Raw genomic sequence first — 12,300 nt, forward strand, 5'->3', positions numbered from 1 at the left:
AAATTGAGAAAATATTGCTAAAAGACTAAACATTTTTTATTTATGTTACATTGAGTTTGTCCTTCCCAGGAGACAGAAAATATTCTCCAGTTCAAACAGTTTTCCTCTGGATGAATACAGTAGTTGTTGATCCTTGTTCATTTATTCTAGGTCTTCCCGCTGGTAGTATTTTGAATAAATATCATAAGAGACTTTTCAGTATTTTATTTTTTGCTGCAAGAAAGAACATTTCGATGTTCTGGATCAATGAGAAAACTCCTTCGATCAAAGAAATGGCATAACCTTGTGAAAGAATTCATCCCAATGGAATTTTTGACATGTATATTACATTCTTAGACGTGGGCTATATTTCATTGGATATGGGCACCCTATTTGGACTGTTTCTCTCACCTTGGAGGATTGCTAACATTTTTCTTGAAAACTGTTGTGATGGCTCAAAACAAAAAGTGTAGTCCTGTGCATTTTTATCTTCCCTTGTAACCTATCTATTTCTTTGAGTTTATTTGATTAAGAATTGCCTGAGCTGTTGTCTTTCAGCTTTTTTCTCTATGGGAGCCGCTTTGTTTGTATGGGCATGTAAGATTGTTGGATGACTCTCTCTTGAGAGATGAGAGTCGAGTGTCTGCACCTCAACTGCTAGGCTTCTCCAGCTCTGTTGCTCTCATATCGGTTCAGGAAGCTGCTCTTAAATGACGTCACACGCAGGTGGAAGAGTAATAACTTATCCTGATTAATATATTCAAGATATCCGAGATGCTGCTGTAACATACACGGCACCTAATTACTACTTCACTGTTTTTGTTCCATGTCATTTTGCTTTATTCGATGTTCAATCAAATAAATTTGCCAGTGGTTTCAAAACAATTACTAGGCTGTAAACACCCGTCTCTGAAACACGTCAAATCTTTCAGAAGACAGGTGTTTGTTTCTAGACTCCCCCGAGAACACACTGGATGTTTCATTCTGAGTACGACACGAAGTGAGAACTTACATGGTGTATGCAACAACTGGTAGCTTAAGGTGCTTCGAATGTGCCGATTTAGGTCACGAAAGGTTTGCATGCCCACATAGAGATCGGCCAGGATAGGCCTAGTGTCTCAGGAAAGGGTCATGTGACACTGCTCAAGAAGAACAAGCAAGTTCGACTGAAGTAACCGACTCTGGTGCGGCGCCATCCGCTATGAAAGTACATGACCATGTTGTTACTAGATACTAATGTGAATGAATGTCAGCAAAATGAAAATACTCCCAATATTGTACAAAACATCAATGCAGATGAGCAGCACGATATTGTGGTGATGGCAGGGCCTAGTTCAAGTAGGTATGAGGAGCCTGTTTGTTTGGGTACAAGAAAGAGAGAGTTGTGTCTCAGCAATGACGGTAGTGCAATGGATGATGTATCTGACAAAATGATTCTCTCCCTGATTATGAATATGACTCTCAAGGAGATTCTGCATGTGTACCTGAATGTGATTCTCAAGATATGTCCATTAAAGATATATGTCCTACCTATTAAATCAAATATTTATAAAATATACAGTCTTTATGTTGTTTATAAATTAATTTGGAGATTAAATGTGAAATTATTACAATATAAAAATATTAAAAACTTTAATGTTAGGTGATTAATTAAAAATGTGTGATTAATTAGTTATTTCTTTTTTTTATAAATTGTCAGCACTAATAAAATATAATCAAACACTAAAAAACATGTGGTGCCTTTTATCATTTTTTAAAATGGTTTTCAGTTAAAAGATTAAACATTTTGCAGTACTAGTGTTATGGGACGTTGTAGAGGAATCACGAGGAACAGGAGAACAGGGATTTATTAAAGGTGAACTAAGTAACTTTTTTACCTTAACCGAACAGCTTTGGAGTCATTGTAATGTTTATATTACTGATTTCGTGTTGAATGGTGGTCGTCTCGCACCCCCCTGGTGCCTGTGAGCCGCAAAACCACCCTTGCAACTTTGGGCCGGCGGGCCTCAGTGTTAGGAAGTATCGTGTGATATCAGGTCTCGCGAGGTAACGAATTGCTTTACGGCAAAAAACAGATCTGATAAAATTCTGATAAAATGATCATCAAACAGAAATAACCCGGCACCGTATACATGTGGTGTTCGAGGTGCACATACAATACAGACAGCCGACAGTTAAACAGGGCGCGCGCAGCTCTTAAAGGGGCCATACCTTATTTCCACTCGTTACAGCGTCCATCCTACTGAACAGGTACCGGTGTACAGGGGGAGGGGATCCGGCCGTGAGTTCGAGCCATCTCTGCATGAGTGCTATTCACGACAGTACAAGTACTCCACAGCGCCTCTAGGGGTCGCTGTTTGACAAAAACGGAATTCCTACTTAGTGCTGCTTTAAAGGAAAACTCAGGAGTCGCTACATACATCATAAATCAAACGTAATACTAACGAGAACGGACAAAGACTGAATGAACTGAGGGAAACTAAATACAGAGACTGATGACAATAATGAATAGGAGACAGGTGACATGGATGAAGATAATTAACTAAACACAGGTGAATAAACTGAGGACAAACGAGGAGCGGGAAAACTGAATAGGACTAAACCAAAACACTAAGAAAAAGGGGAAAACAAAGAGTCAAACTGTAACAGTACGCCCCCTCCCAAAAAGGCGCGTCCTCGCGCCGTATAACATCAATGGGGTGGGGTGGGGGCGCCCTGGAGGCTGAGGAGGGCGTGGTCTGGAGCAGGAAGCCTCCAGGGTGGAGCAGGACGTGCAGGCGGCCAGGGCGGAGCAGGACGTGCAGGCGGCCAGGGCGGAGCAGGACGTTCAGGCGGCCAGGGCGGAGCAGGATGTGCAGCCGGCCAGGGCGGAGAAGACCCTTCGGGCGGCCATGGTGGAGATGTATGGCCCCCCCCCCCCCCCCCCCCCAAATTTTCTTTGGGAAGAAGGACAGGCTCAGGAACCGGAACAGACACCGGCTCAGGAACAGACTCTGGCTGGGCAGACGGGACATGAACAGTCTCTGGCTCGGCGTGGCTGACGTGAAGCTCTGGCTGGACGTAGATGACGTGGAGCGAAGGCGGTGAGGGCTCTGAGCTGGACGGGGCCAGCGGTGAGGGCTCTGAGCTGGACGGTGCCAGCGGTGAGGGCTCTGGCGCCGGATCAGCGGGCTCTGGCGCCGGATCAGCGGGCTCTGGCGCCGGATCAGCGGGGTCCGGGCTCTGGCGCAGGATCAGCGGGCTCTGGCGCCGGATCAGCGGGCTCTGGCGCAGGATCAGCGGGCTCTGGCGCAGGATCAGTGGGCTCTGGCGCAGGATCAGCGGGCTCTGGCGCAGGATCAGCGGGCTCGGCTTGGCTGGACGGAACCAGCGGTGAGGGTTCGGCTGGGCTGGACGGAACCAGCGGTGAGGGCTTGGCTGGACTGGACGGAACCAGTGGTGCGGGCTCGGCTGGGCTGGACGGAACCAGCGGTGAGGGTTCGGCTGGGCTGGACGGAACCAGCGGTGAGGGCTTGGCTGGACTGGACGGAACCAGCGGTGCGGGCTCGGCTGGGCTGGACGGAACCAGCGGTGAGGGCTCGGCTGGACTGGACGGAACCAGCGGTGCGGGCTCGGCTGGGCTGGACGGAACCAGCGGTGAGGGCTCGGCTGGACTGGACAGAACCAGCGGTGCGTGCTCGGCTGGGCTGGACGGAACCAGCGGTGAAGGCTCGGCTGGGTAGGCACAATGTGCGGGTTTAGCAAAAGCAGCACACTTGCGGGCCCCACGGACAGACATAATGGCTGGATCAAACATTTTCAACGCCAGATAAGCGCTATTCGACACCAGTTTCCGTGACCTAGGCCAGGTGATCTCAGCTATGGGTCCGGAGCGGTGATGGACCGTTTCCTTTCCGGGCCTGGTTGGACTGACTGGATGCCTGGGTTTGGCTGGGCTGGAGAGACGGGCAGACTTGGGATTGGAGATAGTCCAGGTGGGGATAAAGCTATCCCAACACGTGGCGATCGCATCCCTCCAGTCCATCCCAGTGATGTCTGGTAACGGTCGTGCGTCGATGTACTGGATCACGATCTTGTAACACCCTATGATGGTGTCGTCTCCCAGGGTACTGTCCATGAAACTGGTCCGTGAATTCAAACAGATCACGGCTGTTCATGGCCAGAGCTGCGATCTGATCCCAACGCCGAAGGGACAGGGTTGGAGCTTTTCCCTTCTTTTTTTTTTTTTTTTTTTTTTTGAAGGTCCGTTCTTCTGTTACGGGACGTTGTAGAGGAATCACGAGGAAGACGATGAGGAACAGGAGAACAGGAATTTATTAAAGGAAAACTCAGGAGTCGCTACATACATCATAAATTGAACGAGAACGGACAAAGACTGGAAACAAAGAGTCAAACTGTAACAACTAGGGTACCATGTTGTAGCAAAAAAAAAAAAAAAGAAAGAAGTGCGACCAAATGATGTGCTGGTGCGACCAACTGAGAAAGTTGGTAGCACCAGTGCAACCAGTGGAAAAGTTAGTCTGGAGCCATTATAGAAATGCGTAATCTTTTTATTTTTGTCTCTACACAGCTGATGATTGTGAAAAAAGTGCTGCTTCCATCTATTCATCAGTATAGATGACCAGTTTCTGTCTGACTGACTTGCAGCCTTTAACAGCAAAGATTCTTTCTTTTTTGGGGAAGAAGGGCATTTCTCTCACCACTCCATATACCAGATCATGAAATCGTTGTATTTTTAGATGGGCAATCTCAGCCAGGATACACTTGCGCACATGTTTCTGCTCCAGAGGTAAGAAAGGAATATAGTGATCAACCAGATGATGATCTATGAGACTGGAGTGCTGAAATCCACCTGTAAAACATAGAGGAACACATTTTACATATGTAATACATACAAGAATGTAACCAGGGAAATCAAATGTATAATTTAAAAATAAATAAATAATAAAACAGTTAGGAATATATATATATATTGTATATAACCTTTATATATAAATTACCTTTTACATGTAAAACTTAACAAAACATATTTATATAAATATACATTAATAATCTTAATTTTTTTGCCATTTTTTATGTTTACATAAATATATATAGATCAGAAAATATATTTCAATGCTCTTTCAATACCCTCCTCATTGAAGATGTTTAGAGAGATTTTTTTCTCCAGTTCATTGCTTTTCATCCTTATCTCTTCCCGTTTTTTGCCTTCTCTCCAGAAATTCAGAGCCATGTCGACAATCAAACTCCCACCTGCATTACTACAAATAACCACAGCGTCTCATTAGTTGGGTCGTTCTTTTGAGAGAGTAAAGTATTTAACTCTGCTTGAATCTAACAATTACTTTTTTTACCTGAGAAAAATGAAGATTGCATTGTGAAATGATACTCCATCTACATGGGCATTGTAGTCCAGAAAAGGTTTTAAGGTGTCAATCAGCTGAGGATTCAACTTGTCCATATCATCAAATATGAACATGGAGTGGGGGAAACTTGATACATTTCCATGAATCCACTGCTTTAGCTGTGTCTGGATATACAAAACATACAAGTACCAGTTAAGATGATTATTTAGTTAAGATGTTTTTTTAGTTAAGATGATTTTTTTTTTTCAGTTTAAATTGTTAGTCTTAGTTTATAAAGCCTGTCATGGCCCCGCACCTAAATACCTCGCTGAGTTAGTGCAACCATAGTTCCTGCTCGGACCCTTAAATCTAGCAATGACAATTTGCTTGTCATACCCAGGTATAAACTCTCTACTGTGGGTGGTAGGGCTTTTAGTGTTGTAGGCCCTAAGCTGTGGAATAAGCTGCCGTCTGACCTTCGTGCCACCCCTAACCTACAGACCTTCAAATCTCAACTTAAAACTCATATATTCACCATGCTCAATAAATAATTATTTTCCATTCTATTTCTCTGTCCTCCACGTTTTCATTTTTTATGTTACATGCTTTCTTTATCAAAATTTATGTCTTCTTTGTTTATCTAACTTTTTATGTTAATTATTTATAGCTATTGGTTGTCTCCATCTGCTTTTCTGTTTGTTTAATTATTATAACAAGCAGATTGCTTGTCTCTTTGTCTGTCAACTGTTTGTATTATTTTGTGAAGCGACCTTGGGTTCTTGAAAGGCACTATAAAAAATAAACATTATTATTATTATTATTATTATTATTATTTAAAGGCTACAAATACCACAGTTAAGATTAATCTTAGTCACAAGGCCTAGCTGTTGAATTAAACTGATCTTATTGGAATATACATTATTGACTTACGCTGTAGAGGTCTGACTTTACTTTGTGTGGGAAATGATGCTGAGATATAAATGTGTGAACATGTTTGCTGTTTTCCCCTTTTTCGTACACATTTCTTGCGATGATTTTAGCAACATGATTTTTTCCAACTCCTGTAGTCCCATGGAAAGACAGAACCAGCGGTTTGTTTGGGTTTCTGTCAGTCATAAATGACGATACAGCTTTTAATACAACATCCGACACGATGTGCTGGCCAAAGAGAGATTTATTTAAATCTGCCTTCAAACCTGAAAGATGTAAAGATATGTGAAGTCAAAAATATTTTTGCAGTTTGCAATGATAATTTATGGCCAACTAAAAATGTATACTACAACTTATACTATAACTCAAATTTATATGGGGCTATGCTGGTCCTAACTGGTCAATTTTCTCATGAAAAACTAGACATAGTATATGAGAGTAATGTTAACATTTAAAATAAGAAATGGTGAATTTCAGAAAGTGAATTCTTAAGAAATATAAAAATACAACACTTGCCACATGTATTATGCAGGATAAAAATGTATCATACTCTTTCCAGCCCCTCAAAAAACTTTTTTTACATTGTTGGGTAAGTTTGTGACATTCGGAATCACCATATCTTTTGGAAAAAAACAACAACAAAACATCTTTATCGTAAACTTAACTCCACTATACATACGATAGGCCTACATTATTTTTTGGTTTTACTCACATTTAGGGTCAAAAGTCAGCAAACCATCCTGTTTAGAAAACATGTTGAGCAGACCCAGATAACATGATGCAAATGTTATATTAGACACCAGAAATAAAATGAAAAAATGCTGCGCTTTCATTGTGGAAGCGAATCACTCAGGTCTCTTTCAGTCTCTGTTTCGTTTTCTGAAGAAAGTCGGAGGAGAAATTATGAATTAAGGTGACTGAAACTGATACGCTTGTTTACTTTCGTTTTTCATTGACGTCATAAAAGAGGCGTTAACGAGAACAACAAATAAAAAGTGTGAGAATAGTGAACCTAGGAGGTGGTTGTTCAAGAGGCAGATCACCTGGACAGAAGGCAGTAAACGGGTAGTATTGCAGCCTGTTGCTTCTGGACGCACTCCAGTGAGTCAGGGAAAGGAGAATTATCGTTTTGTACCTGCATATCTTCACACAAGCCTACTCCGGTCTAAGCATGTTGGCACAGCTTGTCGTTCCCAAAGCACTCCTCTGTAAACCTGCGATCTGCTCAAACCTGATCAGTGACTCCACACCTGCGCTGCTCATTATCAGACTAACACACACACATTCTTAAAGCCTCAAAGCATATTTTTAATGAAATGGCTTGATGATGTTTCATAGATGTGTTTTTGTTTTATGCTTTTTTGTTGTGAAGTTTTGTTCTTCATTTTTTCTTCTTTCCTGTAAAGTATTTGGGCCATTGGGGAATATGTATTCAATATTTAGTAATTACAAATTAATAACTATTGATACGGGTTTGACCCAGATAACAATACATGTTAAAAATCACCCGTCAAAGGGGTTACGTTGCCAATCTGTTATGAACGACCGAATATAATGGATGTATAATCAATTATTCATACAGATCGGCAAGATAGATCAATTGTATTTATCAATAATCAAATCATAACGAATTATAATTCAATATTCATATACAAATCGTCTGGAATAGATTCTCAGGATACTCCTCAATGGAATTAATTTTTATCGAATAATCTGTTTGTCCAGCAAACTGGTCATGGATCTTCATCAATTTCCACAGAGAAATTAGAGACTCGCAGGAAGAGACGATCTTTACGGCCGTAAAAGATAGCTTTCCTGTTTTGTCACAATACTATTTAAAGTATTATACCATTTCAAAGCTTGTAGCTGATCGAAACATTTAAGTGATTTGAAGTATGAGCACAGGCAGAATCAATCAATGAATATATGTATTTAATAAAGGTGATTACGTATACGGTTAATAAACGTTACAAGGAATAAATGTATTTACAAACACAATAAAACATCGAGGAAGGAGAATGCATATAGACAGAGAGAGAGAGAGAGAGAGAGAGAGAGAGAGAGAGAGAGAGAGAGAGAGAGAGAGAGAGAGAGAGAGAGAGAGCTGGTGAGTTTGGCAAAATTCATCAGACACAGAACAGTTAAGAGAGACAACTAGTCAAATCGCACCCTAATTAGGGCAGGCAATCTTAGCAGTATTTAGATCTCGGTAGGAAACGAATACTTGCTGATTATGTTCTCTCGTGTACGTGTGTGTGTGTTCCGAACCCGATCAGAGGTCCTTTCCGGCGCGCCCGTGTGGCGGGATGTTCAAATCGTCCGTTGAAGGTGTTGCCAAAGAAATGATTCAAACTAAGTTCATTTCACTCGCCGGTGAGAATGAACAAAGGAGAATACAAAAAGGAAAATAAAACTGAACTAGACAAACAAAGGAAAGATGGGTCATCGCATGAACACGAGGTCCCGATGGACCAAGGAGTCACATGATGGAGGAAGGAAGAGTCCAGAGTATGAGCGAGCGAGAGAGTCAAGCGCGCGTCACATGTTGGAGGAAGAGCAGTCCAGGGTACCAGCCAGAGAGGGAAGACAGGGGTACCAGCCAGAGAGGGAAGACAGGGGTACCAGCCAGAGAGGGAAGACAGGGGAAGACAGAAGACAGGAAGAGCGAGTCCAGTTCTCTTTAAAGGAACTGGAGTCCACACCTCTGAGGTGCGAACTGGCCAATGACATTCAACGAAACTCTTGGCGGCAAAATTCTCTTTGTCTTGTCAAAGCTAAATTATGGCCGCATTCACAGGTTTTACGATCAGTCAGAATTTGTTCAGAATCATTTAAAAGATGGTAAAACATAGTAAAATACATTTTATGGCTTGTTCAATTACATAAATGACCTTGTCAGCTCACTAGGATTCTGAACATAGGAAGAAAGACATTTAAGGAGAGTTATATTGCAAAGTTACATTAAAAGCATAATTAACTGCCCTTTTAGTTTGTTTTAAACTAACACACACTCATAGATCCCTTCATAGGACCTGGGCAATCGACAAACATAACAACATATCAAATATACCTCAGTAAATGTCTTTAAATGAGGAGAGTAGTAAAAGTTCATATATGTGTGTGTGTTTGTATCTGCGTGCATTGAGCACCCAACAGGGGGGGGGTTCTCTGGAATTCCTTTGAAGCTTGGACTAGTGAGTGGGAGAATGCAGGGTTAGTCTCTGGCGAGTGTCCCAGGGTCGTAAAAGTGTTAGGAGCAGACTTGTTGGCACCAAAGTCCAGTAATTTTCATTAATCCTAAAAACTTTGGGTTACCTTACACCACTCTTTACCTGGCCAAATGTGGAATAATAGTGGTCATGAAACATGGTGCCAGAAGTTTCGGAATAAAATATTACAGTTACAATGGCTTCATCCGCCACCGTTAAACCTAAAATCTCTCAGAGAATTGGAAGAGTTGGAAACAGAGATTCAAACTTTTCTCCACGGCCAGCGGGATAGCCGAGAAATCCGAGAAGGTGCAGTGTGCAACATTTCTGCATGTAGCAGGGGAAGAGGCAATTAAAGTCATGTTAAACATGTTTCACTAAACAGAAGAGGTGAAAGACAAAATACAAGTGCTGAAAAACAAGAGCAAAGACTTCTGTGAACCTCGTAAAAACGTACATTAGGCACGTGTTCTTCCCACGCTCGCAGGGACCCACAGAAACGATTGACGCTTATGTCACAGACCTGAAAAATAAAGCAAAAGACTGAGTTTGGGGATCTTCATCATGATTCATTAATTATGTTCGTGACAGAATTGTATGTGGCGTAAAAGGAGATCAGTTAGGAGGCAGACCTCTCACTTGAAAAAGCCATCGACATCTATAGGGCCAGTGAGATTACATCAAGTCAGATGAAAGCGCTGAACGACGAAATGGAGGTACACAGAGTCAACACAGTGAAGTCAAAGAAACGAGATGGTAAACCGGATCAGAGTGTGCTGACAAAAAGGAACATGTAAAAACTGTCAAAAGTAAAATCACTTTGCTAAAATGTGCACTTCCAAGAGCCATAAGTCAAAGTAAAGAATGTACACAGTTGAACAGAGCGAGGATATGTTCATTGGAACAGTACAGCAAGAGCAGGTCAATGATATAAGATGAACTGGATATAGGTGCAGAATGTAATGTGTTGTCGGAGAGTGCATATAAAGCACTAAACATCACAGGAAGGCTGCAGAAATCAAGCTGCAAGCTAGTTGTTTACTCAGGCCACAAGATGGAGCCATCAGGCAAGAAAGCGCTCACCTGTGAGTACAAGGGACTCGGAGTATAAGATTGCTTTTGAAATCATACAGAGAGAATCACCAGCAATTCTTGGACATGCTGCCTGCCAAAAGTTAGGCTTGGTAAAAAGGCTGTATCAAGTTGAGAAAAATAATGACATTCTCAAAGAGTTTGATGTTCTGTTTGTAGGACTAGGCTGCTTACCCGGTGAACACCACATTCAAATAAACAAAGACATCAGACCAGTTGTGTATGCTCCAAGGAGGATCCCAGTAGCTATCAGAGATAGAGTAATTGAAGAACTACAAAAAATGGAACGGGTGGGAGTGATTGCAAACTGAGTGAGGTCACATAAAAAAATAATAATAATTGCACATGCATGGACCCCAGAGATCTAAATAAAGCGATACAACGAGAGCATTATCCAATGTTACCTGTAGAAGAGGTGGTCCCAAGAATGCCAAATGCAAAGTACTTCTCAGTACTTGATGCAAATCAAGGCTTCTGGCAAATCAAGCTGGATAAAGAGAGTTCAAAATTATGCACGATGAACACACCCATTGGACGATATCGCTTTCTTCGATAACGCTTCGGGATCTCTTCAGCATCAGAGGTATTTCAAAGGTCCATAGCCCAAATGATAGAAGGCCTGGAAGGTGTTGTGAACATCATTGATGACTTATTGGTGTGGGGTGACACAGTTGAAGAGCATGTTCAAAGACTAGTGCAGTTATTGAGAAGAGCAAGAGAAAATAATCTAAAATTAAACCAGAAACAAATGCAAAATCAGAATGACAGAAATTAAATACGTCGGGCACATCCTCAGTGAGCAGTAATTCAGCTACCACCGGCTGCAAAGATTTCTTGGAATGGTGCAATATTTGGCTAAATTTATCCCCAACTTGTCTGACATCATGGAGAAAGAGACAGTATGGCACTGGGAAGATTAGTTTAAAAAAAACTCAAACAGATGATTACTCACAGTCTTACACTGAAGTTCTATGATGTCAGCAAGCCACTTACACTGTCAGTGGACGCAAGCTCAGAAGGGATTGGAGCCTTGATATTACAAGAAGGAAGGCCAGTGGCCTATGGGTCTAGAGCCCTGAGTTACTGTCAGCGCAGATACGCACACATAGAGAAAGAGCTGCTCACCATTGTATATGGCTGTGAGAAATTCCACCATCATGTGTACTGGAAAGAAAACACAATTGAAAGTGACCATAAACCGTTAGAAAGCATCTTCAGAAAGCCGTTACATCAAGCTCCGACAAGACTTCGGAGAATGCTTTTACGGTTGCAGAGGTACAATCTCAATGTAACGTATAAACCTGGTGAAGAACTACATATAGCTGATGCTATGAGCCGTGCTTATATGACAGAGCAGAAAGAGGATCTGTTGGGAGAAGAACTAGAGGTGAATTGGGTGACATCGCAACTTCCCATTTCTGAGAAAATGAAAGTTTTCAAGAGAGCCACAGCAGATGATGCTGAAATGCAAGCATTAAAGAACGCTGTCAGTGATTTCTGGTCGAAAGAGAGATCAGCTAATTGTGCCACAGCAGCTCAACAAAATACACGAGTCCCACCTCGGAATCGTGAAGTGCAAAGCAAGAGACAGAGACATATGTATTGGCCAAATATGTCGGCACATATTGAAGAGACAGTGTCTAAATGCGTGGTTTGCAACGAGAACAAAAACAATAACCAGAGAGAGTCACTGCTGCCAGGCGCATTACCTGGGCGAAAATTGGAGATGGTCCTCACTGCAGAAC

The 12,300-nt window shown here is 42.0% G+C and overlaps 1 protein-coding gene and 1 long non-coding RNA gene across 2 annotated transcripts in view; one reads left to right on the plus strand and one right to left on the minus strand.

Annotated features, from left to right (window-relative positions):
• Positions 1-5,247, plus strand: part of LOC130090606 (uncharacterized) — a 29,555-nt gene extending 24,308 nt beyond the window's left edge. Inside the window, exon 3 of the long non-coding RNA XR_008807716.1 lies at positions 5,199-5,247. This is a non-coding gene — a long non-coding RNA (uncharacterized LOC130090606). The remainder of the gene's footprint in view (positions 1-5,198) is intronic.
• Positions 4,534-7,153, minus strand: LOC130090599 (torsin-1A-like). The gene is made up of 5 exons (XM_056258047.1): positions 6,967-7,153; positions 6,255-6,520; positions 5,334-5,509; positions 5,110-5,240; positions 4,534-4,831 (listed from the first exon to the last, which is right to left on the minus strand). The coding sequence occupies exons 1-5, from the start codon at positions 7,085-7,087 to the stop codon at positions 4,581-4,583; spliced, it is 945 nt and encodes a 314-aa protein (XP_056114022.1). The 5' UTR covers positions 7,088-7,153; the 3' UTR covers positions 4,534-4,580.
• Positions 7,154-12,300: the final 5,147 nt, after the last annotated feature.

The sequence above is a fragment of the Rhinichthys klamathensis genome, unplaced genomic scaffold (genome assembly GCF_029890125.1).
Source record: "Rhinichthys klamathensis goyatoka isolate OS25496 unplaced genomic scaffold, OSU_Roscu_1.1 h1tg000147l_1, whole genome shotgun sequence".
Lineage (NCBI taxonomy): Eukaryota > Metazoa > Chordata > Actinopteri > Cypriniformes > Leuciscidae > Rhinichthys > Rhinichthys klamathensis.